At 42.8% G+C, this 27173-nt stretch overlaps 2 protein-coding genes across 4 annotated transcripts in view; one reads left to right on the top strand and one right to left on the bottom strand.

Moving 5' to 3' along the window:
* ANAPC2 (anaphase promoting complex subunit 2) overlaps positions 1 to 24524 on the bottom strand; it is a 28652-nt gene extending 4128 nt beyond the window's left edge. Inside the window, exons 1-10 of the mRNA XM_072633146.1 lie at positions 24314 to 24524; positions 23322 to 23950; positions 21299 to 21431; positions 13276 to 13450; positions 8277 to 8396; positions 6965 to 7082; positions 5879 to 6060; positions 3870 to 4011; positions 1930 to 2005; positions 1527 to 1730 (exon numbers count right to left, since the gene is read on the bottom strand). Of these exons, the coding sequence (XP_072489247.1) occupies positions 1527 to 1730; positions 1930 to 2005; positions 3870 to 4011; positions 5879 to 6060; positions 6965 to 7082; positions 8277 to 8396; positions 13276 to 13450; positions 21299 to 21431; positions 23322 to 23950; positions 24314 to 24430 (1896 nt within the window). The 5' untranslated portion in view covers positions 24431 to 24524. The remainder of the gene's footprint in view (positions 1 to 1526; positions 1731 to 1929; positions 2006 to 3869; positions 4012 to 5878; positions 6061 to 6964; positions 7083 to 8276; positions 8397 to 13275; positions 13451 to 21298; positions 21432 to 23321; positions 23951 to 24313) is intronic.
* A 56-nt stretch (positions 24525 to 24580) lies between these two features.
* SSNA1 (SS nuclear autoantigen 1) lies at positions 24581 to 26842 on the top strand. Of its 3 annotated transcripts, none has more exons than XM_072633163.1 (4): positions 24581 to 24736; positions 24882 to 25081; positions 26177 to 26331; positions 26581 to 26842. In XM_072633163.1, exons 1-3 carry the CDS (start codon positions 24685 to 24687, stop codon positions 26282 to 26284), a joined length of 360 nt encoding a protein of 119 aa, XP_072489264.1. In that variant the 5' UTR covers positions 24581 to 24684; the 3' UTR covers positions 26285 to 26331; positions 26581 to 26842. The 3 variants fall into 3 exon arrangements, with proteins under 3 accessions (XP_072489264.1, XP_072489262.1, XP_072489263.1); XM_072633161.1 differs by having other exon boundaries at positions 24588 to 24736; positions 26177 to 26270; XM_072633162.1 differs by having other exon boundaries at positions 24588 to 24736; positions 26177 to 26842.
* The last annotated feature ends 331 nt before the right edge of the window (positions 26843 to 27173 follow it).

The following is a 27173-nucleotide window of genomic DNA, read 5'->3' as shown; positions in this document are numbered from 1 at the left end:
AGGTCAAAGTCCTGCTCCTCTTCTACAACTCAACAGTTTGTACCTGAACCACCAGGAGCCCCAATATTAGAAAAAATTGTACAAACAGTGGGAAATGCTCAGGATGTTTTTCAATCAGAGACCAAATGAATGTGAAAAAACCACCAGGAACAGATGGCATCACAAAACTTTTGAAGAAACTCAAGGACAAAACTGGTGAACCCCTGGCCAAAACATGTAACCTGCCATTATAAATGGCTAGTATGCCCAAGGGTTGAAGTACTGCTGACATGATCCCCATCAGGCTCCAAAAGATGTCCTGGAAATCAGAAACTGGTGACTCTGGTAGGATCTATAAAGAGTAGACTCAACTGAACACTTAAGACAACATAACCTATGTGGTGAAAAGGAAAGAAGTCCCATCTGACTATTCTATTTTATGAGAGGATAAAAAAAATTTAGGCAAGGAAAAAACAATAGATGCAATTCAGTAAGCCTTTGACAAGATACAACACCAAATTAAAATTATGAGATTTATTTAAAATGCTATAACTATTTTCCAAAGTTACAAAGCATGAACATGGACTTGCTAGGTAAGTGCTAAATTCCTATTATTATAATTAAGGCACCTCCTCCTTTAAAGATTATCATAGGATTATAGCCAGAAGAGATCTAAGAGATCACCTTCTTCTAAGTCCCTCACTGTTCAGATGATGAAATTAAAGCTCACAGGTGAACTGACAAAACAGGAAAGCTGATATATGAACAATATGAAAAAGCAAAGACAACTTCATTCATTGGGGAACAAACACTAAATGTTACATTTGGGGTGAGATAAGCTGCAAATATAAACACTAAAGTTGGATAAAGCTGGAAAAATCAGGACTGACAACTTCTCAGGGGAAGTTTTCAGAGATTATAAGCATAAGATCTGAAGGCTAATGGACAAAACATACTCAAGGTATATTAAAACAATAGGAACAGAATGATTTGTAGACAATGACAAAGTAAAGTTAAGGGCAGGAACTAAGAGAAATATATCATTTTAATAGAAATCTTAATCACAATAGTTTACCCACATTAAGTACTTAATTCAGATAGTTCTGGGTTAAATTTTTGTTCTTTTAATTATTGAACCCTTAATTTGTAATTATATTATGTAATCCATGCCATGAAAATAGCATGAATTAATTTGTTTTGAAAGCTCACCTATGGGAAAACAAACTAAAGCATGGTTCACATAAACAGAACACAAGTTAACAATTTAATTGGACAAGAGAGGCAACAAGAAATACTGAGTAGAGGCCAGATCAGACTGTACTGAATGAGATTGACTTTGGGTGGTATTTCTTAAGCTCTAATTTACTCAGGGGTCCCCTGCAACTCCCCTAAGAAGATCCTAGCACTCGAACCACTCACTGCCATGTTCTGGGGTCGGTGTTACCCTGCCACTAAAATAACCCCTTACTTAGAAAATAATGTTTATAAGTGAGGGAAAGAGGGAACGCTCCCTTCCCAGTTCCCTTACATGTCAGGGGGGCTGGTACCTTGAGCTTCTCATATCTCTTGGAATAGGCCTCCATTGCCTCTTTGATCTGTTCTGGGAGCTCCAGCTTCTCCTCCTTGAGGGTCGGCCAGAACTCGCTGGACAGGATGACAGCAATGAGGCTGAATGGGGGCCGTTCTTCCTCAGGGAGCCTCTCCTCCTCATCACGGATGTTGGCATTGATGCGCCGAGAATCTGCCATGTCCTGGAGTGAGGTGGAGGACAGAGGCCAGGTCATGTCTGGAGGGTCTGGGGTGGGTTCAGGAGTCAGGCTGCATCCAGAATTAGGGAGGGAAGATAATTAACAAAGATGGGGAAGGCATCTTCCAGGTTAGAGCAGCCCAATGGGTTTCCAAATAGGGAAACAGAGATGCACGCTGCACAACTTACATAGGGACACTAACCTTCAACATGACCTCACAGTAGTGCATTTGGGCCTCACCAAAACGGAGCTTCAGCAATTCCACATTACGGATTTCCCTGGAAACCAAAGGGTAGCCATATTAGTGCTGGGGAACAAGAACCTCCACATGCCTGGAGGAGAGTCATCTAAATCTGATAGCCCACGAAGATCATGGGATAAGGTTATGGATTTCTCTCTTGGCATCAGAGAGATGTGAACAATCTAATTACCTTTGAGGAAGAAGTGAGAGGATATAGTAAATTTCCAAACATGGACTCTGATAACTGTCTGGAGGGAAACCTTAAGAAGAACATTTCATTTGGGGGGTTCTCCTGGCATTTTTCCCATCTCCACTCTCACCTCTGTCCCCTTGCACCCCACCAAAATTATAGGGGTCATATAATTTGGAGCTGCCAGATATCTTAGAAACCACCTACCCCAACTCCTCCATTTTAAAGTTGAAGGAATAGAGGCCTGGTGGGGTTAGGTAACTTGGCTAACATAAACAGCTAGCAAACTGCTGTTAAGATGCATATCAAGTCCTCTAACTCCAAAACGAGGGCTTTTTCTACTATTCTACACCACAATGCCTTGTAGATTTTCCCTGAGACTTTGAGTCAACTGAAAAGTCATCAGGGATGCTGTTCTGAGCCTAGGACAGCTGAGAAGATCTGAGTGATCCCTGTGAAATATTCCCTAGAGATCCTAAAAGTTCTGATAACTCTCCTCAACCTCCTACCTAAACAGCAAAATGGACCAGAATCTCTGGAGACTCCAAACTGCCTCACTGCCTAGGAATTCATGCAACCGCTAATCCCACCATGCCAAGAGAAGAGCAATGGCAATGAGTATCCTTACGAAAACTAGGCCTGACTTCCTCTCACCCCCTCCCCTGGGCAGCTCTGAAAGAGCATTATGAGATCCCCGTTTCAAGCCAAAGAGGGCTTCTTTCCTAACAGTGAATGAACTCCATGACCCCTCATCTCCTAAGAAACAAAAGCTACAGTCTTCTACAGAGTTGCCAACCCTCTTGTCTAACAATCTGGTCCAAGGGAAAATATTTATAACATCTATAGTATTCATGGCAGCTCCTTTTGTAGCAGCAAAGAAATGGAAACAAAGAAGATGTCCATCAATTAGGAAATAGCTGAATAAGTTCTAGTAATAGTATTGTACCATAATGGGACAGAATATCACAATAAGGAATAATAAAATGAAGAATTAAGAAAAACTTGGGAGATTTTTACAAAATTATGGACAGCAAAGTAAGTACAGTCAGAAGACCAATTTACAAGATGACTATAATAATGTAAAGAAAAATAACACCCAAACACTTCAGATTCTTTTCAGTGTGGTTAGTGATCATGATTTCAGAAGACTAACACTGAATCATGCTTCCTGACGCTTGGCAGAGATGCAATGGTCTAGAGGTGGAGAATGAGGTACATTTTCAGGCATAACCAATATATATGTGTGTCTGCATGTGTATACATATATACACATATAATAAATATATATAAATATATGGGTGTGTGTTCCTTTGTTTTGCTTAACCATATCTATTAATTACAAGGGCAGCTTAGATTGTCAGTAAGAAATGTCTTGATATAGATAAAGGAAAAGAGAATCAATAAAGCATTTAAAATATGTACATAATATCTTATTCCTTGGGACAGGTTACTGGAAACAAGAAGGGAAACTGTGGCTTTTCTTCACCAGTAATAGCTTCACTGAACATAGTACACCTAGCCCTACAAATAAACGCAATTAGGAGAAATGGGTAGCACTGCTCACCTGCTAACCGCTTTTTGAGGCTCAGAGGGCCTCACTCAGTCAGATCAGAAGGGGATCAGGTCTCTTCTTCAAACACATTGTACCTTTGATACTAGAGTACTATTCAATGAAGACTCCTCTCCCATTAACGGCCAGGGAATGACTTACCTCTCAGCACTGTAATTGAACTGATGGAGAAGGCGATCAGCAAGCAGTGTACGGTACTCATTGATAAAGAGGTCTTTGCTGCCATAGATACTGACCAGCAGGCTGATAATGTCTGAGGAGCGGCGTTTTGAGCTTGACTTCCCTAGAGACATAGGCAACAAAGATAGAACATTAGAAAGAAGCTTCTGGAACCACCAGTAGAGACAGGAACGTGCTGCTGGCAGAAGGGGGACCCCAGGGCATATGAGCCCACTCTGGCTTTCCCAAAGGAGTAAGGCTGTTAGCCATTCCAGCACCAGATTCCCCTTGGGCTCGTCTCTGAGTGATAAACTCAGGGGGCTGAAAATCAGCCTCATAATCTAGACCAGTGGTCCCCAAACAGTTGACCAGGGTCTGACAATAGAGCTTAAAGACTTACCTGACAGATCATCAAACCAGCTATTGCTGCCATCACATCCTCTTCCCCAGTTTGCCAGGGTTCCAAGTAGAGGAAAGTGTGGCTGTGGCAGTGACCCTTTGATAACTCAAGGATTTTACTGCCAGCATCGCCACCCTTTCAAGTCAAGGACTTTACCACAACCCCTGACTCCAATCCCACCAGTGATCTTAGAGCTTCTGGGTAAATGAAAGTAGCTAGCTCCTCTTCAGAAAAAGGCTGGAGATCCCTGTCCTAGATACCACTCCTGTCAAAGGGGTGGGAAGACAGAAGGGTCAGAGTTGTAGGATGCTGGGGAAACTGAGTGTGAAGGGAACACTGCATCTGTGTGTAAGGAGAGGAGGTTGGGACAGAGAACCTAAAATTACCACAAAGAGAGCTTGGGGCCATCTGCCTTCAGGGTTCCCCTGCTGGTAAAAAGCCACACCACTAGGTCACTCAGGCTGTCTGCCAGAGAAGGCAGAAGGGAAAACCCAAGAAGATTAAGATCAGGGCCATGGAGGGAATGAGAAAAGATAGGGGTGGAGAGACAACTATTAGAGACTCATGGGAAACTACTGGGGTGAACTATAGTGTGAAGCAGCACAAGCAATGTGGGAAGAAAGAACTGTGCATTTAATCCCAACAGAGTGCCTGATACACTGGAAACTCAAACCTGGCTATGCCAGTTTCCCTGTGCCTAGAGCACAGGTGTGAGGTTTGTTTAGTTGCTACTCTCAGGAAGGGAGGGGGCAGAAATCCAGAGGCAGGTATGTCAGGACAATATGTTCCTCCCCTCTTATAGAGGCAGCAGTAGGAGCTGGGGATAGGGCAGATAGGGCAGAGAACCTAATGATAAGGAAATGTGCAGCCCCTGCCTCAGAGGCTAAGTGTGCTCAAACAGGATGAGTTAATGCATGTTTGAATTTCCACAGACAGTTCCTAAAGCCAAGGCTTCCTCTCGGGCCCCCAGTGTCACATGTCTATCTGTCCAATTCTACATATATAATAAACAGATGACAAGAAAGACCAAACAAGTAAGCCAGAGATAGGTTCTGTATCTTCCATGAATAACCTGGCCCCTGAACTCAGCATTAACCTATCCTGAGAAATCACAAGTTCATACCTGACAAAGCTCCCCAGTCAAAACCTGAGTATCCATAAAAAGAAAACCCTTCCCATTCCTTTCCCAGCTTTCCTAAAGAAGTCCACTGGGGACTATTAGTGATAGAACTGGTTCCAGGGACTCCTAGAAGCTGATTCCCTTTTCCTTAAACCCAATCTTGCAATCCCCAGCCTGGCTCATGCCCCTCCACACTGTAGTTCACCCCAACTGGCTCCCCAAGGCATTCCATAGTTACCTATCCCTTCCTGGGACACTGAAGCAAATATCACCCCACAAACTGAAATTTAGCTCCATGGTTCTCAGCAAATAGAAGTAGGATCAAAGAAAAAACAGAACCATTGGAAAAAACAGAACTAAGCCTAATCTTAGTATGAACAGACCAGATCTTGGATGTTGCCCTTCCCACCAGCAAAAGCCCCCAACAGCCCATGGCAGGCTATGGTGCTACCCTAGAGAGAGCCATCTGACCTGGATCTGCATCCACTGGGTCTGGCACCCAGTCCTCCGGCTCACAGATGTCATCATCACTCTCCTGGCCATTTTCCAGCGTCACCGGGTCAGCCTTGGAGAGCTCGTGAGCCAAGTCCCCAGAACCCTCAGCATCACCAGTCAGCCCAGCTACAATCTGCCTCACAGTGTCTTCCCGTGTCCTGTCAAGGTGAGACCATGTGTGGTCATGACATCAGCTCCCAGTACTGAAGATCCCTGCATGGTCACAGCCATTGTAATAAATAGCCCTATTCTAATGCTATGAGAAGTATAAGTGATACCCATATCCCTTTTTGCTACAGAAAGAAACCATATTTTGTTGGATGTAAATTTATAACTGACAGAGAGGCAAACAGGATGATGATGTCCTAGAAAGCATCAGTATAAACAAAAGGGAAAAACAGTGGGAAAAGAAGTTTCTAAGTACAGAGAGAGCAATGGGTTAGAGAAGTGAAGGAGTTAACTGAGCAGGTGGAGAACAAATTGAGGAGCAGACCTAGTGTGGATACTTGAAGGACTCCTGACCACTAGGAAGATCAAGACTGGGGTCAGGGTTGCTTTGCACAGGATGGGCCTGAGCTCAGGGCCTATTCCTGGGGCAGAAGGGATCTTGTTTCTTCATTATTCAGTCCAAAGGGGATAAAAGTATATAGCTCTGGTTTGAACTGTTAGGTTGGAACAGAGTAGAACTAGGAAGAGAAGCCATACCTTTCCAGGAAGGGAGGAGTGTAATCTGGCTTTAAGAGTGCTAATGAGAAAATGGGCAGAAAATCCAAACCCAGGGAAATCCTTCAAGGACCTTCTCTCTTAAGCAGCCCTCTGTGACTACTCTGGACAACTGCAAAATCCCATCTACCCCAGGCAGTCTGTCCTGAAAGGCTTCTCACAGGGCAATGAAACAGTCTCTTGCCCTCGGAACAACCGTCTTGAAAATGATATTGTTGATGACTCACTACAAAGGAGAGGTATGAATGAATGACTGTTTAATTATCAGTAAACAAAGTAGACAAAACCAGTGATACTGAGTGGGGGATGAGTACCTAACATCCTGGTTTTTTCCCTCACCTTAGATAGCGTCGTATAGGTTCACAAGCTACTTCCAGGATGACCATGGAAGAGTCGAGCTCCCGAAGGGCTTTGATGGCTGAGATGTAAAGGGTGATGATATCTGACGTATTTACCCCTGAAACAGAAGAAAGCAGGACAGCAACAGCTGGAACACCTCTAGGACACCCAAATGGGACTCAAGAAGCAAGCTAGAGGAGAAAGCTCTCAGGAAGCTGAGTTGTGGAGATGCAGGTGGCCAAGGTATCCATGCAAACAAGGGACTGGAAAAACTGTGCCCCTTCCTTGAAGCATCTCTTTAAATGCTGGTGTTGTTCTTGATTCCTCAATGGACATTGTGGAGAAAAAACATTTAACATTCACTTTCCCTTCTACTCCCAAGAAGCTCAACCTGATTCTTTCCCTGCTCTTTTCTACACGTGAAATAAGACAGACAAGAAAATGGAATGTGCCCATGCTATCTAGGTTCCTGAACCACCTTCCCACCACAAAGCTCTTCTATGTAGTACTGAAATAGGATTACTGACTCTATTTTGCCTTTATTCACCATTTTGTGAAGTTAAGTTTCAAAGTTACCTGAGTTCGGAGAAGCCACAAGATTACTATTTCTCAATCCCACAAGTCATCCAACTTAAAGAAGGTCACAAAATTACCCCTTTTTCTTCTCTTCTCATGTTTCCTGATTGTTTCCTAATCCCCTCCAACCAACCTTCACCCTCACCTCATAGTCTCCAGATCTCCTTCAATAAGAAACAAAGTATCTTAACCTTTCATCCTGTTTCTCATTCCCTACAAACTGCATATTAACTGCATAATAACCAAAATTCTGCGTTCCTGGCTACCAAGAGCCCTGAACCCAGCGTTTTGCAATGATGTAAGCATGCTTTGCTAAATGAGTCAATTGTCTGGATGATACTCATTTTTATTATTTAACCGTAACATCTGTGGGTGAGTTATTTTCTTCTTAACTTTGCAAGGTATCAAGGGTTCCAACTCAGACTTGGTCTACTTAGTTGCTATCATCTCTTCAAAAGGAGAATAAAAGTCACCTCAGTGTCCCAGGGACCCACAAGAGACTGACATTCTTTAATCTGCTTCTCTTCTATACCATGAGGGCTCAAATTCCAGCATAAGTCCAATTTTCACAAGCATGAAAACTAAGGCCTAAGAACATGAAAGAAGTAACAATAGGACAGAAAATGGTGATCAAGGCTTTGAGATCCCACTACAAACAAACCTAATTCCCCTACAAAATGGGACAGAAGCTAGACAGTGAGGTCCAGAGTAACCATCTTTAATGAACAAGACCAACCTGGGTGAAGGAGACGGGTTTCAAGAGCTGCTTTAAGGGAGCTGAGCAGTTGCTGTCTCTGGTTGGTCCTTTCCAGACAGTATTTCAAATCGTCAATTGCTGGTTTAGACTCTGGAAAATCTATAAATTAAACAGAGAATACTATAAAATCTTATCACTATAACCCACACTTGTATATTAAAAATATCCTGCACCTATGCAGATGCAACCCAAGATCTATACACATGCAAAATCAAAGAAAATATAGATGTGCACATGCAGGCACTATCCAAGGAACTTCTGCTGTCCACACTTTTGCTCTCATCTCTGAGATCTCACAATCAAATTCAACCAGAGGACAAAATAGCCAGTTTGGGTTTCTAATCCCACTCTCCACTTGAAGAATTCACACCTAAGAAAATCCTGGCTGGCTGTCCAGAATTATGGAAGGTAGTCACACAGTGAATCCGAGGGTCTCAGAAAAATATTAGTTTAATTAATCCAGTAGGTGAGAAAGTAAAGATCAGGTGCATGGAAAAGTACTAATCCATACATCAGCCAGATCAGGAAACCCTTAGCCTGAGCCAGAGGAGGAGAAGTGGGTGTGAGAAAAAGTAAGGTGAATATATACAGCAGTATAGCCTAGCCATGAGTCCAGTTGAGAACTGGGGAAGAGGAGACCTGTCATCACTTGACTGGTGAGGGTGGATGCCTAGGCACACAACCTTTCACAAACTGGGTTTGGTACTCTCCCTATCCCAGAACTTCCCACATGTGGAGACATGACCTACTCCACTTTGCATCACCAAACCATCTGAAGAAAAAAACACTCAGGGGACAACTCTGACAGCAACAGCTCTCCAATCTCAGTCCTCTCTGGGATGGAGTTTGGAGACCTCTTCACCTGAGGACCTACTGCCACTAGAGAGATACCCTCTCTACTGTGTGTCATCAAATGGTCTGTGAAAATCAATGCTTTAGCCCTCCATAACCATCAAGCCTACAAACACCAAGCTACTCAGTCATGAACAAATGGCACTAAATTTAAGCCCCTAGGGACCCAAACATCAGGTCTTTCCCAACTCAGCTGCCCTGCCCATCAGCTTGCTGACTCAATCTTCTCCTTCTTCAGTGTTTGAAGAGAGACATGTTACTGTAAAATCCTGAAAGGCAGGAACCCTCAGTAAAATGGTACTTCCCCAAAACTAAGGCCAGCAAACTCTTTCCTTCTCTTGTTTCTGCTCCTCTTCCTCCCCTAATCCTTGTCATTAGAGCTACTGTTTACAAAAGCAAAAATAAACCCCTTTCACTCTGAAACCACTCATTGCCTTTTCATCTCCATTCTGCTCAGCCCTACTTTTCTACTATTCCCTCTGGGAAGCTCATAGTATTATTTAACAAATTGCCTTTTATCCTAGACCTCTTCCTCTCACTTTCATCTCATCTTCTTGCACTCTCCAAAACCTCACTCTCCTCCCTTCACAGTCCTGACCAAAGAGCTAACCAGTTCAATTATATACCACACTCTACCCTTCAATCATTTGTCCTATTGCCTTTACAATTTGCCAAGCACCAACTGTGAATCAAACCCATCCTTTATCATCTTCACTCTCAATCAGACTGGGGAACCCTGCTGGAGGAAATCATACCACTGCCATGCCTGACGCTATGCAAAAACCCTTTAATTCTTCCCTGCTGCCACACTCCTTGTGGTGACTCTTCCAGTACTTCTCTTCTCTCTTCAAGCCCCCTATGTTATCCACAATTCCTCCCCTCATCAGAAAGTCCTGACTCCGACTCCTACTGAAAAAAATAGGACTCATCCCTTCACTGAGTACTTCTCTTCCTTTAAGATTCAGTTCAAGGTCCATCTTCTGCACAAAGCTGTAATGTTAATAGAATAGGAAGATCTTCCCCACCCATTGATAGGCCTATCACATGGAGCCTGTGATCACATGGAGCTTGTGGTTACATGGAGCCTGCATCACATGGATCTCAGACTGGGAGGAGCTTGCCCAAGTCGCAGAGAGAGGGCGCCCAAGCAGAGAATGAGAGCAGGCAGAGCGGAAAGAAAGAAGCAGGCTGTGAGTGGGAGCAGATAGCCCAAGATGGAGAGAGAGGAGCAAGCTGTGAGTGGGCAGAGAGAGGAATCTATCTAGGGGACCTTGTTTTTGTGGGGAAGTCTGATTGAAAGAAGGTTTAAGATATCAGGGCACTCCCTGGATTAGTGATAAGCACCCTGTTAAATCTTACCTCCTGGTATTCTAATGATGTCCCAAATAAACAATTTAGTTTTGCCTTTGAGGAAAACAGTTATTTATATTTTGCAAATTTATTCTGAAAATATGCATGCATATTCATAGCAGTGGCTATGGGTATCACACTGGCATTACAGAAGCCTTTCCTGATTCCCCCAACTGCTAGCAGCCTCCTTCCCAAACTACCCTGTACTTATCTACTTTGTATAAGGTTGTATTTATATTTATGCTGTACATAATTTTATTGGCAGTTAGGTTGGCACAGCAAACAGTAGGCTAGACTTGGAGTCAGAAAGACCTGAGTTCAAATCTGACCTTAGACACTTGCTAGCTATGTGATCCTTGGCACTGTCTTCTTCACCACTGTCTGCTTCAGTTTCCTCATTTGTAAAATGAGAAAATAATAGCATCTACCTCTCAGGACTGTTTTGAGGATAAAATAAGATATGAGTAAAGCACTTTGAAAATCTTAAAGCATTAAAACTGCTAGCTATTACAATAATCCTTATTGCCTCCCGAGATTGTGGTAAGGATCAAACGAGATAACAAATGTAAAGAACTTAGATTGTGTCTGGTAAGCGCTATATAAATGTTAGCTATGATTTGTTGTTGTTAAATATTTGCTCGCTCCCTCACTAGAACGTAAGGTCCTTGTGAGTAAGGATTGTTTCATTCTTTGCACTTGTATCTCCAGCAGCTCACACCATGCCTGGCACACAGCAGGCATTCAAGTGCTTATTGACTGAATGATTGATAGGATCCCTCATCTTCCCTCCTCTACACCTCAAAATCTCTCTCCATCTTCCCTCATTCTCTCCTGTGCTCTACTCTCTGAGAAAGAGATGGCCTTTCTTCATGTCAAGGCTTAGTTCTAAGATGACCACTCAGCATCCTTTTCTCATTTCAGGTTCACCTGATCCACCTCCTCTGGGGCCTGGTCCTGTCAATCATCCTTTTTCTCCCCTTCCTTTTCAATTTCCCCTTATTTGCTAGCTTGATGTTTAAGGACATGCCCAAATTTCCCACATCTTTAAAAATCCTTCATTTGACTCTGCTGTCCCCCTAAGCAAGCATGCTGTCTCTCTTCTCTCTTTCAGTGCCAAACTCCCAGTAATAGTCAATCTATATTGGGCTTCCACTACCTCACCTCCCACTTATTTACTAATCTCTGATAACCTGGCTTCTAATGCCACCAGTTGACTAAAATTGCTTTCTCCAAGGTTACATGTGATTTCTTAATTACTAAATCTGGCCTTTAAAAAAAAAAAACTAAATTAAAATTTTTTCAATTAATAAGCTTTCTTTTTCTCCCTCCTGCCTCCCGTTAACTGGGAAAAGAAAAGATAAATAAAATTCTTGAAACAAATAATCATTATGAGCAAGCGAAACAAATAATCATGAGTAAGCGAAACAAATTCCCAAATGCACATGTACAAAAATGCATGTCTCTTCCTTCATCTTGAGTGTCTAACAGGAGGTGGGTATCATGCTTCATCAGCAGTCTTCTGCAGTTGTGGCTGGTCACTATATTGCCTTCTTTCTATCCTCATCCTAACTAACACACTGCAACTTTTGACATTGTCAACCACTCCCTGTTCCTGAACATTTTCTCTTCCCTTGGTGACTCTGACAGCACTCTTCTCATTTTCCTCTTTCTTGTCTGACCACTCCTGTTTTCTTTGCTGGATCATCATCCATCTGCTACCTCCTAATTATGGAAATCCTCCAAAGATGTATACTCAGCCCTTAGATCATTCCTCCATAAATGGTTTCTTTTGGGGATCTCATTGACTCCCATGGGAGTATCTCTATGCAAATGACTCCCAGATTTAAACAGATGTTTAAATCTGGGAGACTGAAAACTCCAGTCTTAAAATGTCACAGAACCGCTGAGTATCACCCCTCCTCTACCCGCATATCCCTATGCCACCACAAACTCAACATATCTGAAATAGAAGCCATTATCTTCCTCATGACATTTGTTCCTCCTCCAAACTTTCCTACTTCTGCTGAGGTACCACCATCCTCCCAGTTATTCGATTTGTCATCTCAGTCATTCCTGCTCCTCCTTTACCCTCCATGTGCCAAGTCTTGTTATTATACATCCTTACATGCCTTGAATATCATTCCCTTCTCTCCACTCACATGGCTTCTGTGCTAGTTTGGGTTCTCATGACTTCTCAACTAGAAACTTCCTTGAAAGCTTCCTAATTGGTCTCCCTATTCAGTCTCTTTCCTTCTCCAATGTATCTTCTACATATGTGTCAAATTAGTATCATGGAGACAGTGGTTTTGAATATGTTCTCCTTCTATTCAAAAAGTTCTAGTTCCCCATTACCTCTAGGATAAAACATAACTTCTCAACCTGACATTTAAAACCACCTATGATCTGGTTCAGCTTTACAGCCCATGTTCCAGTACTGGCTATTATCTGACTGTGGCTTCTCTCTCCCTTCCTTATGCATTATTACATCTGTCACTCTGTGTCTGGAATGCTTTTTCAACTTAACTCTTCCTCTTGGAACCCTTATCTTCTTTTAGGGCTCAGAACAGTTACTCTTACAGAAACCCTTTACACATACCCCTAGTTATAGCATTTTCTTCTATTTCAACTTCCCATGCATCTGCTTTATGTTTACACACTGTATCCCTCCAGTAGAATACAAGGTTCCATATAGGCTAGGATTCATTTTGGATTTTGTATCTCCAGCTCTTTGCACAAAGTAGGTACTTAATACTTACTGAACTGAATTGATGCTTACCACGGATGATACTGAAGAGTTCCTCAATTCTCATTCTGGCATAAATTCGGTAAAAAAATCTCTGTACATGGCAGCGCCAGCGTCGCAGAGTACTACTGGCCTCAAGGGCTGTGGACCCTACAGGGTTATCTTGCAGGAATACTTTGCTGAGCCAGCCAATTACCTTCTCTATCCACTGTCAAGAGAAAACAGAAAGGTTTACCTACTGCACTGGATAATACAAGGGTAGTCCTGGGCCCTGACAGCTTCAGGGTAGAGAAAGACATACTGCAGGGGAAAGGGGAGGGACAGCAAATTAAGTTTCATCCAGTTGTAATGCTATTAGAAGCTTCTAAAATTCTTTGCTGATTGAACCTAGGAGATCTACTATTGTATAATGATAATTTATTTTTATGTAACATTTCCACAATGATGAAATGAATGCTTGTGTTACAAGATAAATATGACTTTCAGGGCCTATGACCAAAACCCTGGCCAAAATAATAGCCCAGGATACAATTTCTTCTGCAGTCTTTTTGGGTTCTTTGGTTTTAGGGGTTGTTCCCCTCAACTGTAAGTTTTACTCCAAATTTCTGTTCTCAATGAAAGATTCACAAACCTTGCTGAGTCTACTAGACATTTATGCTACCTTTCAAGCAGGCTCTCACTTCAGCAAGGCAATGCTACTGTTCCTCCCAAACTGGTATCACACTGGCTACAGTTGCTGTTTCAGACTTTTTCTTTCTCCTCAAACTTCCCATGCCAATCTATCTCTACGCTCACCATTCCTGATGAGGATCTCCACTTATAATTTACTGGGGAAAAAAAAAAAGTGAATCCATTTGCTGGGAGCTTCCTCTTCCCCATCCCACATCCTTCTGACATCATCCTCCACCATCTACTCCTTCATTCTAGTATCTGATGATGCGGCCATTTCAAAGGCTAATCCCCTAAACATTTATCCATGACCTTATTACATCCTGTCTTCTCATCAAACTGTATCCATCACCATCCCTACTCTCTAATCTTCACTCTCTCCCTATATATTATTACCACCTTTCTTGCTGCCTACAACACCAAATCTCCCCCATCCTTCAGGGAAAAAAAAAATACTATATCCTTTTTTAAATGCAGTAAAGAACAGAAGGAAGGCTAGAAAGAAAAGATAAGCGGAACAGTTTAAAAACTAAAGCTAAAAGGCTGAATTTATTATATACTTGAAAGGCAAAACAAGTGATACCTAATAGATATCTGCAGTTTTGTGTACAATCCTCTTTCTATTCTGCTATAGATGTGGAAATGTCCATTTTTATTTGGTGTTTATTAAATTCAGAAGAAAAATAAATTTAAAATAAAAAGCCCTCATTGGATCCTACCAAGCCTGCCAGCTATTGTTCTATATCTGTCTTTCCCTTCTCAGCTAAACTTGAAAAAATCATCTACAATCAGGAATCTGCCCTCTTTTACTCTCTAAATCCTCTGCAATCTGGCTTCCAATCTCAGCATTCAACTGAAACTTCTCTCCAAGGTAACATATCTCTGAATTGCCAAATATAAAGAAAGGACTCTTCTCAATCCTCACTCTTCTTGACCCCTCTTCAGCATCTGAAAATGTTGACCCAGATATTCCCTCCTCTCTGCTTCTTTTGGTTCATATTCTGTCTGACAGTTTCTTCTTCATCCATATCAAGCCCACTAAAAGTAGGTATCCCACAAGAATCATCTTCTGTTTTATCTCTATACTCTCACTTGGTGAGCTCATCAGCTACCCATGGATTCAATTATCTATGCAGATAATTCCCAGATCTATTTGTTTTATCCTAGTCTCTTTCCCAGTCATGCATCACAAATTGCCTGTTAAGACAGCTTGATCTGGATATCCCCTAGACATCTCAAATTCAACATATCCAAAAGAGATTAAATTCCCTCTCAAACCTCTCTTCTGAATTTCCCTATTCCTGTCAAGGGCAACACTATCCTTCTAATCATTAACATTCAAAGTCTCAGCAGCATCATTGACTTTTCTCTCTTCTTCATCCTGCACATCCAATTAGTTTACAAATCTTTTCATTTCTTTCTCTGCAATACCTCTTAAATATGTCTCCTTCCCATTCAAACAGCCACCACTTTGGTACAGATCTTCGATACCTTTCTCACCTGAACTACTAAAATACCTTTGAATTCGTCTTCCTGACTCGTTCCCTATTCTATCCAATCTATCCTCTACAGCTACCAGTCACTGTTTTGTTTTTTCTTTCTTGTGGTTTTTCCCTCTTGTTCTGATTATTCTTTCACAACATGACTAATGTGGAAATATGTTTAATATGATTGTATATGTATTGCCTGTATCAGATTGCATGACATCTTGGGGAGGGGAGGGATGGAGAGAAAATTTAGAATTCATAATCTTACAGAAATGAATTTTGAAACTAAAATTTAGAACTCAAAATCTTGTAAAAGTGAAAAGAGAAAACTAAAAATAAATTACTTTTTTTAAAAACTTGCTTTTGACTTGACTTACATATGCTGCTCCTACCTATAATAGAATGTAACATTCTTGGCATCTGGGATTGTTTTTGCTTTTTCTTAGTATTTCCAGTGCTTAAGCACAGTCCCTGACACATAATAAATGATTAATAAAATATCTATTAATTGACTGATAGTTTAGCTCTGATAACACCTGAGGCAAGGACTTTAACGCATTAGATGCTATAATAGCAAGTAAAATTAAGATCTTTTGCTGTTTTTGTTTCAGTATAATCAAATGCCTGATTGAATCTTGCCTTTATCAATCAAGAGTTTTTACAAGGAGTAAAGTACAGAAACAAAGAGTTTCTACAACTAGAAACAGTATATGTATTTGTATTGTTAATGTGATTAAAGGTCTTCCCTACCCATTAATGGGTCTGCCCATTAAGGAGAGTTTGATTAGGGAAGATTTGTAGGAACACCCATAGCTTTTGTTAATGAGGCACTGACTCCCAAGGTTGGGATGCACTCTGGCTCTAAAAAAGGTATAAATACTCTGAGGGTTTACTTTGGAGTTTAGTTTTTAATAAGATTTGCGTGCCAGATGAGGACTCTGGGAAGCCATTAAGGAGCTCTCCCACCCTCCTCTATGGTTTTGAGAACCCAGATGTCGGTGCTTCCCTCTCTGGTAATTATGGTCAGGCAGTTGGGGTCCAATTGTCTGTTGAATTCAGGCAGAGGAAGCCATGTCTGCTGATCTTTTGATTTCTCTATATTTTCTTTGAAATTCAAGGTGCAGACACCCTGAGCTGAATGATATACGTGCTTGGTTAAAGGAATGATACATGTGCTTGATTAAAGTGATTATTAACCCCTTAAAAGTTGCTTTCCTTTCATGAATGCAGATCTAAGAGCCTGTGATAGCAGGAATCCCAGTGTTTGCTGGGGTGCTTACTGATACAGATGCATTAAAAAGTATATATAGACACACTTGCATATACTTACTACATACTTATAGATGAAATGTGACCATAACATCATGACTGACTTGCTAACAGATATACCAAAATGTATACCTCCAAACGAATGGTCCTTCAGGGAAGTCCCCTTGGTGATTATTTTAGGGATGTTGTCGTTGCTCAAAAAATTTCTGGAAATACTCTTTTCAAACTCTCTTCTCAAAGTCTTGGCACATTCTCCTCACTATCCTTAAAGAAGGAAAGTCTTTATCCTTTGAGAACAGATTGGGTTTTTAGAGACATCAAAAAGTCACTGAAAGACTTCTACAGTGAATATAGTGAGGGATCATATGAGGTAATGCAATTTTGGGCTAAAAATTGTTACTACAAAGTAATAACTTCAACTGAATCCATAAACATTTACTAAGTGCATCCTTTTTGTAGTGTAATGCATTATGAACCAAAGAAGATACAAAGTTTAGATCAAACACCGACTTTACCTTTGAGTTCTACTTTAGTAGGTTTTTTCTTGTTTTAGTTGATAAATTGGTTTCCCAAGAAGTTCCAAAAGAGGAATTTCAGAAATGTTTCAAGCAATGGCTTCATTGCTGAAATAAGTATATAGTTTTCCATGGACAAAATTTGTTTAGAGATATGAGTTCTGTGTTGCCTATTAAGAGATAGTCATACATATCCTACTCTTTTTTACAACTTCCTTTCTTCCCCTTCTCTTCTAATTATGCTCAGTCCTGTTGGTGGTGCAAAAGACTAAAAAAAAAATTGTTGAGCATTGTTTTAGATTCCATAAGTAATTGTTTAGTCTTTCAGTCATGTCCAGCACTTCATGACCCCATTGAAGCTTTCTTGGCAAAGATACCAGAATGATTTGCCATTCCTTCTTCAGCTCATTTTACTGATGAAGAAACTGAGGCAAACAGGGTTAAGTGACTTACCCAGGATCACACAGCTAGTGTCTGAGGCCAGAGTTCAACTCAGGTCTTTCTTACTCCGAGTATGGTGCTCTATTCACTGCACCACCTAACCACACCCTTTAGTTAGTAAAATGTGGTTTAGGGGGGACTGGAATGAGCACTTCAGTCTTTTTCTTCAATGCCCAAGCTGTATGACAGTGAAGGTAGGACAGGCTAAGATTTCTGGTCCATGGTATATACCTCATACACAAAAGAAGGCTGGATTACACCTTAGGCAAATCATTTAACATCTTTGGGACTCAATTTCCTCATTAGAAAATAAAAAAGACTGGATCTGCTAATCTCTAGTCTTATTAAATGATTTCCTCTTTTTTGGCAAAAGTGAGGAAACTTAGACCCAGACCCAAAAACTAGATCCCAAATAGTGATATGGTGTGATGGCAAACAAAACATGATCTTTTGCTATTTTTGCGCCTCTGACTGAATCTTGCCTTTATCAATCAAGAGTCTTTATAAGGAGTAAAGTACAGAAACAAGAGTTTCTTTAACCAGAAACAGTATATGTATTTGTATTGTTAATTATTTAATGTGATTAAAGATATTCCCCATCCATGAATGGGCCTGCCCAGGAAGGGGAGTTTGATAGGGAAGATTTGTGGGAAGGCCTACGCTTTTGGTTAATGAGGCACTGATTCTCAAGAGTTATGATGCCCTCTGGCTCTAAGAAAGGTATAAATACTCTGAATTCAAGTTTTACTTTGGGGCTTAGTGAGTAGAAGTGTTTGTTTGGGCTCTGGGAAGCCATTAAAGGAGCCTCCCCCACCCTTGGAAAACCCAGATGTTGGTGCTTCTCTCTCTGGTAACTATGGTCAAACAGTTGGACCTGTCTGTTGAATTCAGGCAGAGGAAACCATGTCTGTTGATCTCTGATATCTCTGCATTTTCTTTGAAGTTCAGGGTGCTAAGTCCCCTGAACCAGGTGAATGATATACGTGCTTGGTTAAAGGAATGATACATGTGCTTGATTAAAGTGATTGTTAACCCCTCAAAAATTGCCTTTCCTTTTATGAATGCAGATCTAACAACCTGTGAGGATTCAGAATCTATTTGTGGAAGTGTTGACAGAGAAACTTCCCCTATCTAGGACTTGTGGCTGTTCTATTTTTCAGTCATCATAATGAAAACGGGGAAAAAACCCACTCATATCCAGATCAGCACAGCGGAAAGAGCAAGAAAGGAACAAAGTTTCTTTTTCCTTTCTGTGCATTTGAGGCACTAATAAACAAGGTTGGAATACTTGAGGTTAAGAACAAAGTGGCAATATAATGGGTTATCTGCATACAGATAATCTACTTTTGTATCATCCTGGCAAATGTATTTTTTCTTATACCCAGGCCAAGCCACCTAATGAAATTAACATTTAATGTTAGCCTAAGAAAATAGTAACTAACACAGGCTGGCTTAATACTTAAACTTAAAAAAAGACATTTCCTAGTTTTTAAACAATAAGGGCTTTTCAGAAAGTGGGGGGAAGGGGTCATGTTTCAAATATTTAGCAACACAAGTTTTCCTCCTCCTTACTTGGGAGGAAAGACTGAACATGCTTGTTTCACAAGAAATCTTCTAATTTTACCACCCACTTAGAAAACCCAGATGTTAGTGCTTCCCTCTCCGGTAACTATGGGCAAACAGCTGGACCTGTCTGTTGAATTCAGGCAGAGGAAGCCATATCTGTTGATTTCTTTATATTTCTCCTTGAGAAAGTATATAACCCCACTTCCTTTCCTCTAACTGGGTTCTAAACCTTCTGCAGGCTGGCATTTGACTTCATCATTAAACTGAAACCGCTTACTCCAAAGTTACCAGTGATCTCTGAATTGTCAAATGTAATGGCCTTTTCTCAATCCTTATCCTTCTTTACCTCTCTGCACAACTCATCACATTCTTTTCCTGGAAATTCTCTCCTTTCGAGGTGGATTATGGATTTTTGTGACATTGCCTGGTTCTTCTTCTACCTGTCTGACTACTCATTTTCAGTAGTCTCCTTTGTTGGATTTTCATCAAGGTTATACACACTAACCACTGATGTTCCCATTCCACCTCCTTAATGACCTTGTCTCTTTGCCCTCCATACTGTCTCACTTGGTGATTTTATCACCTCCTATAGGTTCAATTATCATCTCCATCATCTTCTGAGGCAGCTAGGTGGCACAGTGCAAAAAGCCTTAAGTGAGAAAGACCTGAGCTCAAATATGAACTCATATACTTCTCACTGTATATCAGTCATTTGCCTGTTTCCTAACTGTAAAAGAGGGATAATAATAGAACCTACCTCCCAAAGTAGCTACGAAGATAAAATGAGATAATGTCTGTAAAGTGCTTAGCACAGTTTCTGGTGTATAATGGGTATTATATAAATTGGTTTTTTATTATTATTACATGCACATGATTCCCAGATCTATATATTCAGCCCTCTGGATCTTAAATGACCAACTGCATACCAGACATCGCACATCTTAAACCCAACATGCCAAAACAGAAGTCATTATCTTTTCCCCTAACTCTCCTCTCTTCTGAAGTTCTCTATTATTGTCCTGAGCACTACCATTCTCCCAGTCACCAAGGCTCACAATCTCATTATCATCTATAACACCTCACTCTCACTAATCCATTGCTAAATCCTGTCTTTTCTGCTTTCTCCTCACTCTTGATCAATATATCTAATTCATTGCCAAAATCTCATCACTTCTACCTTGACAACATCTCTCATATACATTCCCTTCTCTCTATTCGCATTACCCTAGCTCAGGCTCATGACCTCATACCAAGAGTGATGCAGTAGTTTTCTAGCTGGTCTCTCAAGTTCTCCATAATCTATCTAATCCATCCTCAACTTAGCTGCCAAATCCATTTTCCTAAAGTGCAGGTTTGACCATGTCACTTCCACATCTCCCACTCAATACACTCCCAGTGACTCCTTGTAACCTTAGAAAATCCTCTCTTTGGCCATTAAGGCCATTTATATCCTGGTACCTTCCTACCTCTCCAGTCTTACTACTATTTACTCTCTTCCTCATATTCTATGGTACATTAATATTGGCCTCCTAGCTGTTCCTCAAACATAACACTCTGTATACCAACCCCATTCATTTTATTGGCTGTCCCTCATGCCTGCAAAGTTCTCCCTCTTCCTCTGCCTTGTGGCCTTCTTGAGGATTCAGTTCACATCCAATCTTCTTCTGACTCCTAACATCTTCCCTTTGAAATTACTTCCCATTTACACTACTTATGTACACTGCATATGCATAATTGTTTGCATGTGAGCTCCTTGATGGTAGAAATTATGTTTTTGCATTCTTTGTATCCTCAGCACTTAACAGGGTGCCTAGTTCAACATTTATAAATGTTTAAGTTACTGAACGATTAACAACACTACACTCACAAGAGCCTATATGAAACCTAGACCACAGCTAATAATGCAAGCCTGGGCAAGAACCATAAAGGTACAACAACAAAAACCCACATAAACCTGTTCAACTACAGTGTAAATAAAAAAGGTTATCTGTGTATTGTACCACTCTAAATTTAGATTCTGGTTCATTTTTTAACTAACTCTCTTCTACTTGTTAAAATTGTACTCCCTTAAGCAAGAATCAAGAATGCAAAGTCACAAAGAGAGCTTACCTCCTGAAATTCATTCAGGAAAGACCTTTCATATTCTCCCCGACATCGACGTTCCATCCTTTCCTCAATCATTCGGTGGAGGATAGTTGTAACAGCATCAGCACTGACTCTCTCCAGCAAATTTAGCCTGTGCCTGAAGGGAAGCCAGTGTTCAAAAATCTTATCCCAAGCCATGTGAAGAATTAGCTGAAGCAAGGGATGAGAGGGAAGGCGATTCAGAAGGTACAAAGTATGAAACCACAAATAAGGAGTTATGGTCCTCAAACAGGACCTGAACCTAAATCCAGAAAGATTAAGTCGCTAGCCCCTCTATGCTGTAAGAGTTTTCTCCCCATCCCAAAATATTTAAGCCACCTTCATCCTCCAATAAAAAATTCATACCATTAGATACACCACTTAAGTGTATATCACATTATTTATAGAAAGCTCACTGTTAAAATAAATGTTGAATCTGGAAAAGTTGAATCTGGGAAACAAAGTTCCCATAGTTCCTCAGTACCCCCAAAGAATGGAACTCTGAGAGCATTAATTGAAAAAGAGCTCAAATTTTGTTGAATGGAAGATCCTAGGGGCAAAGTCCAAGAAGACCACTACAGTGGGAGTTCCTAGGCAAATAGTAGGTCAGGAGTTGCTAAAAGTAGAGATAGAGGCACAGAAGAGGTGATCTACTTCTGCTGAGGGACTTGCCCTCAAGGGCAATAAAGGATTGGAAAATCTGCCAAGATTACAAAATTTCTTAGCTCTAACTGGTGAAGTAGCACAGGTCTGACCAGCAGGTGTCCACACAGATCAGCCAACAGACAAGTAAACATGGCTCCAATGGATGCAAAGGTACTTCTGGATAAGACAACTATCCCACTTGCTCTTTTTTGCCACTGAAAAAATTTGTAAAAATTCTGCCTGGGTAAATGGACACTACTGTGGTAACTTAAAAATGATTAACTTTTGTGATTTTTAATGTAGATCTAAACTGTAATGACAAATGCATCCTTAAAAACAATTAACCACATACTTTGTGTGTGTGTGTATCCTGCCCTTCCTACCTTGTGTGGTTCAAAAGGGGGTCCCTCAGAGAACCATACTTAAAGACTCATTTTGGGCATAACTAGTATCACTATAGTAAAAATCTGTAAACCAAAAAACTTCAAAGTTTACTCTGGGGCACATTTATTTAAAGAATTTTTGAATATACAAAATTCCAGTACAAAAGAACTGGGATAACCATTTGGATTACATCAAAATAAAATCTAATCCATGAAAATCAATGGGAACCCCAAACGTCAAACCAGAAATCTTAGTCATTTTAGCAAAACATCTCTTAACATATTGCTGAAAAGCAAAATTCTTTCCCTCAAACTCTTTGATGGTCCTTAAGTACTTCTAGAGAATGCTAGTAATTTTGGACATAAAAAAAAAGCCATGAGCTAATCTGCTCCAGAATACAAAACAGGGAACCTCAAGGGTCATCTAGTCCAACCCCTAACCATAATATGTATTATATCTACAGTGCTGTTAATAAGCAGTCATGAATCATTCACCTGGAAGCTATGCAATGATGGGGAACACAAGACAAATCTCTTTTCTGACTTACTCTCCACTGAGTATAACTAAAGTCTAGGAATGGGTGAAGAGATGAAAACATGATAATCAATGCCTAAAGGTGTGAATTCATTATTCCAACAAATAAACACTATTTTCTGCTAATGATATAGCACCTCACACACTCTGACATTCCCTGCAATTAGGAGTGAGGGAAATAGGTTATTTAGATGTCCTAAGATCCTCTTCCACTACCCAGAATTAAAAGGTTTCCTCTACTACAGCTTTGTTAAACCCTGCCTGATCCCAGGGAAAGTGACTAGGCTAGGGGACACTTTTTTATAGGTTAATAAGATATGGAGCTAGATGGAACCTGAGAGATAATTAAATCTGATTCCTTTATTTTACAGAGGAGATCCCCGAAACCAAAAGAAGCAGAGAGATATGCCCAACGCCACAAAAGTTACAAGTAGCAGTCACTTACAGTATCTCACTAAGCTGCTGGAATTGTTCCAGAGCCACTGAGCACCAGCACAGCTCCTTAGCACTGTTGCAGCCGGCACACTCCTGGCCCTCTGGAGACCCACTGTCTTCCAAGTCACCTTGGTCCAACTCTGGCTCACTCATGCCACTTTCGCTCATTCCTTCATCCACTTTCTTTTTCTTCTGCTGATGCATGTAGATTTTAAAGGTACGCGCATAGAACTGCTGGATCATCTCCTGAAAGGTTTTCGTGGTGGAGAAGAACAAGATGGCTCTAAACATAGTATAGACTTTTTCCCGCAGACCCTGAGAGCCAGTCCCCAGCAACAAGCCCATCTGCGTCCACTTCTCCAGTAAATCCAAGCTGTTGAGGTAGGGGTCCAGTCGACACTTGAGCAAGCCAAAGGCTTCCAGGAGGAGCAGGACGCACTGGGGCTCTTCCGCGGTGTTCTCATATTGAGCAATGGCATTCCAAAACTCGGGGGCGATGTTGGACTGCAGGTCAGTCTGAAGCACCTCGGTGAACCACTCCTCCAGGATCGAGTGCAGCTCATAGCACTTCAGCACCTCCACAGCAGCCTGAAGCTCCTCTTCTTTCAAACTCACTGCTCCGGGTGGCCTGGAAGCTGCCTAAAGAGCACAGAACTCGTAAGAAGTGGACCAAGAGGGGTCAGAAACAGAGCATCTCTAAAACAAGGAGGAAAGCAGCTCTAAAGGTCAGCCAGAGGAGGGAGAAGAGTCAGGACAGGAGGAGAGCGGACGAAAAATAAGAGCTGGAGCCTGAGAGACCAGTTGGGGTCTGAGAGGAGGCGTGGGGCTGAGTGGGGATGAGGGGCAGGAGGAGCGGAGAGGGAGATGGGCATGAGGACAGGGGGCTGAGCGGGGCGGGGGCGGGGCTGAAGGAAGAGAAGGGGCCGAGGGCAAGGATGCGGCCGAGAGGAGGCGGAGATGCGCCGGGAGGGACGAGCCCGCCCGCCGGAGTGTGGCCCTCACCAGCCCCAGGGCGGCGGGCGGCACCAGCCCGGTGCTCACGGTACTCCAGGCCACTGACAGCTCCGCCCCCGGGGCCCCGCAGGCTGCACCCTCTACCATGGCCGCCACCGTCGCCATTTGCGCTGACAGGCCCAGACCCCGCTCCGGCTCCCGCAGCCGCAGCGGCTCGGATGTCAGCCCTGGCGCGCGTCGTGGTGACGTCAGACGTCACGCAATGACTCCCCTGAGCCGACGCGGCGCGACCTGATGAGCTCACGGGCCCATTGGCGCGCAAAGGAGGGCGGGAGAGCGGTATCCGAGCAGGCGCAGTGATGCGGTAGAGGCGGTTGGAGCTGGAGTAGGAGGCTGCCGGTGGCGGGAGCGCGGGGAGGATGAGCCAGCAGGGAGCGGCGCTTCAGAACTACAACAACGAGCTGGTCAAGTGTGAGGGCCGCAGGCGGCGGCGGAACCCCGACCCCGAGCCATCCCGGCCCCCCGAGCCACCCCCCGCCCCTCCCCCCCTGTGCGGCCCCGAACCCCGCCCCCGCTCCCCGCCCGGGCCCCCACCAGCCTCTCTCGCCTCCCCCAGGCATCGAGGAGCTGTGCCAGAAGCGGGAGGAGCTGTGCCGGCAGATCCAGCAGGAGGAGGATGAGAAGCAGCGGCTCCAGGGCGAAGTGCGGCAGCTGACGGAGAAGCTGGCACGGGTCAACGAGAACCTGGCCCGGAAGATCGCCTCCCGGAACGAGTTTGACCGCACCATTGCCGAGACCGAGGCCGCTTACCTCAAGGTGGGCCTCCCCCCGGGGGCAGGTGGGCCGGCGCGCCGGAGCCGGACCCTGCCCCCCCCCCCCAGCCCCCATTCCCGCCGCTCAGGAGGGTACTTAACCCGTGGAGACCCCAAGCTCACTGGGCACCCCTCCCCGAGATGAGGCGGTGCTCCAAATCCATGTGTTGGTGCTAAACACCTCGGGGTCGGCAGAGGGGAGGTGTAGCCTTGCGAACGCAGGGTGGTTTGTTCCAGAGAGCAGACAGAAGGCTGGATTTGCAGCCCTGAAGTCATGGAGTCCAAGCCTACCTCAGACATTTAACTGGTTGTGGGACCCTGGGCAACTCGCTTAACCTCCCCCAGGTTCAGGGGCCTTATCGTTAAAATGAGAGCACTGGACCCCAACGTCAACAAGTCCATCGAGAGTGCCCACCAGAGATCTGAATTTTCAATTTTTTAAGGGTAGAGCTGCCAGACATTCCCCACCCCAAATGAAGTCCGCACCTTTATCCTTCTTGTGCTGCCCCACCCCCCCCCAAGCCAACACTGTGTACTAGGTGCTATGCTAGACACGAGCAGGAGTGGGAAACCTTCATCTCTCTAGGTCCTCAAGTATGGCCCTCTGACTCCAAACTTTACAGAACAAATCCCCTTAGAGTTTGGGATTCAGTTCAGAGGGCCGCACTTGAGGACCTAGAGCACCATATGTGGCCTTGAGGCTGCAAGCTGAACTAGAGGTACCAGGAGACACCAGGTGTGATGGAAAGAGAATTGCATTTGAAGGTGGAGGGTGTAGTTCAATGTTCTACTTCTACTACTTGCTACATTGAACAAGTCCCTTAATTTCCCTGGGCCTCAGTTTCCTTAAATGTAAAATGAGGGAGTTGGACTAGATGATCTCTTAGGTCCCTCACAACTCAAACTATGGTCTTACAAATATAAAAATGGCACAGTCCAGATCCTTGACTTATTTGAAGATGAAGGAGCATATATACAATATGTAGAGAGTACAATAAAAGGTAAGTAGTGATGGAGAGAGAGGGCCCCTTAGTACCCAAAAAGCTGCATCTTTCCAAGATGTGCAAGCTTAAACTGTTTCATTTTTTTCTGGTCACAGATTCTGGAAAGTTCTCAGACGCTACTCAACGTCTTGAAGCGAGAAGCAGGGAATCTAAGCAAGGCCGCAGCCCAGGACCAGAAGAATACTATGGGCAAGGACAGCTGAACTGGGACCATGGGCTAAAGCCTGGGGCTTGCCTTACACTCCCTTTTGTAGGTCTGCAGGTGTCTTCCTTGAGAGGGAATCTGTTAATAAAGTATCTTTGTTTTTCATAGCTGCAGCATTTCCCTTCTCTTGCTATTTCAGGCATGTGAGAACAACTTAGCTCCCCAGTACCTCATGGGTATTCACTGTTCTCTGGGTGTTTCATCTAACATGTCCTAAAGAAAAGGGGTAATTACAACAGCCCAGCCACTTGGGGTAGGGGTTAGTAATGCTCTGCACGTTTCATTGCCTTCCAGGCAGAAGGAATCATGGGGAAGAGGAAAACAGAGAGAGGACGAGAGGCAATTTTGCCTGAGAGTTGTCACTGCTGTCCTGGATCAGCCTTCAGGATATTTATTCCCAGGCCCCATGCTTCCTTCAAAGCAGGTGGCCAGACAAAGCCAGTAATTGTGGGGATGAGTGGCCAAAAACCCTAACTAGGGACATGAACCTTAATGTATACATGTAGTCAATATATTGCAGTTTTATGTGTGAATAAAGTTTTCCTTATGATTTTCATCTCTGAGCCTGCTGTCTGTGTTGTGGGGGGAGAATTTTTTTTTTAAACCAAGAACCAGAAGCCTTTGTTCATTGTTAATAGTCTTTGCCCAGATGGCTTCTTACCCCACCCCCACTCCACCATGGAAGTTGGTGAGTAAAGAGTATGTATGAAGAGCTAGAGATACAGGCACAAGATGAGGCTAACAGGACCTGGTTTGGCCACTTGACCAAGGGACCAGGACCTTTCCCTACATGGAAATGAGCAGAGGCCCCAGAGGAATAAAGGACTACACTCTCAGTTTTTTCTAATGTTCATTAAATGCCTAGTAAGGGCAAGGAAGGCCTTGTA

The sequence above is a fragment of the Notamacropus eugenii genome, chromosome 1 (genome assembly GCF_028372415.1).
Source record: "Notamacropus eugenii isolate mMacEug1 chromosome 1, mMacEug1.pri_v2, whole genome shotgun sequence".
NCBI lineage: Eukaryota > Metazoa > Chordata > Mammalia > Diprotodontia > Macropodidae > Notamacropus > Notamacropus eugenii.
This window is presented reverse-complemented; position numbering and strand designations above follow the sequence as displayed.

Coding starts and splice junctions, on each gene's coding strand:
- SSNA1 (XM_072633161.1), top strand. CDS start 24,685: ATGAGCCAGCAGGGAGCGGCGCTTCAGAACTACAACAACGAGCTGGTC. Junction 24,737..24,881: donor CAACAACGAGCTGGTCAAGT/GTGAGGGCCGCA, acceptor CGCCTCCCCCAG/GCATCGAGGAGCTGTGCCAG. Junction 26,271..26,580: donor GGACCAGAAGAATACTATGG/GCAAGGACAGCT, acceptor ATTGCCTTCCAG/GCAGAAGGAATCATGGGGAA.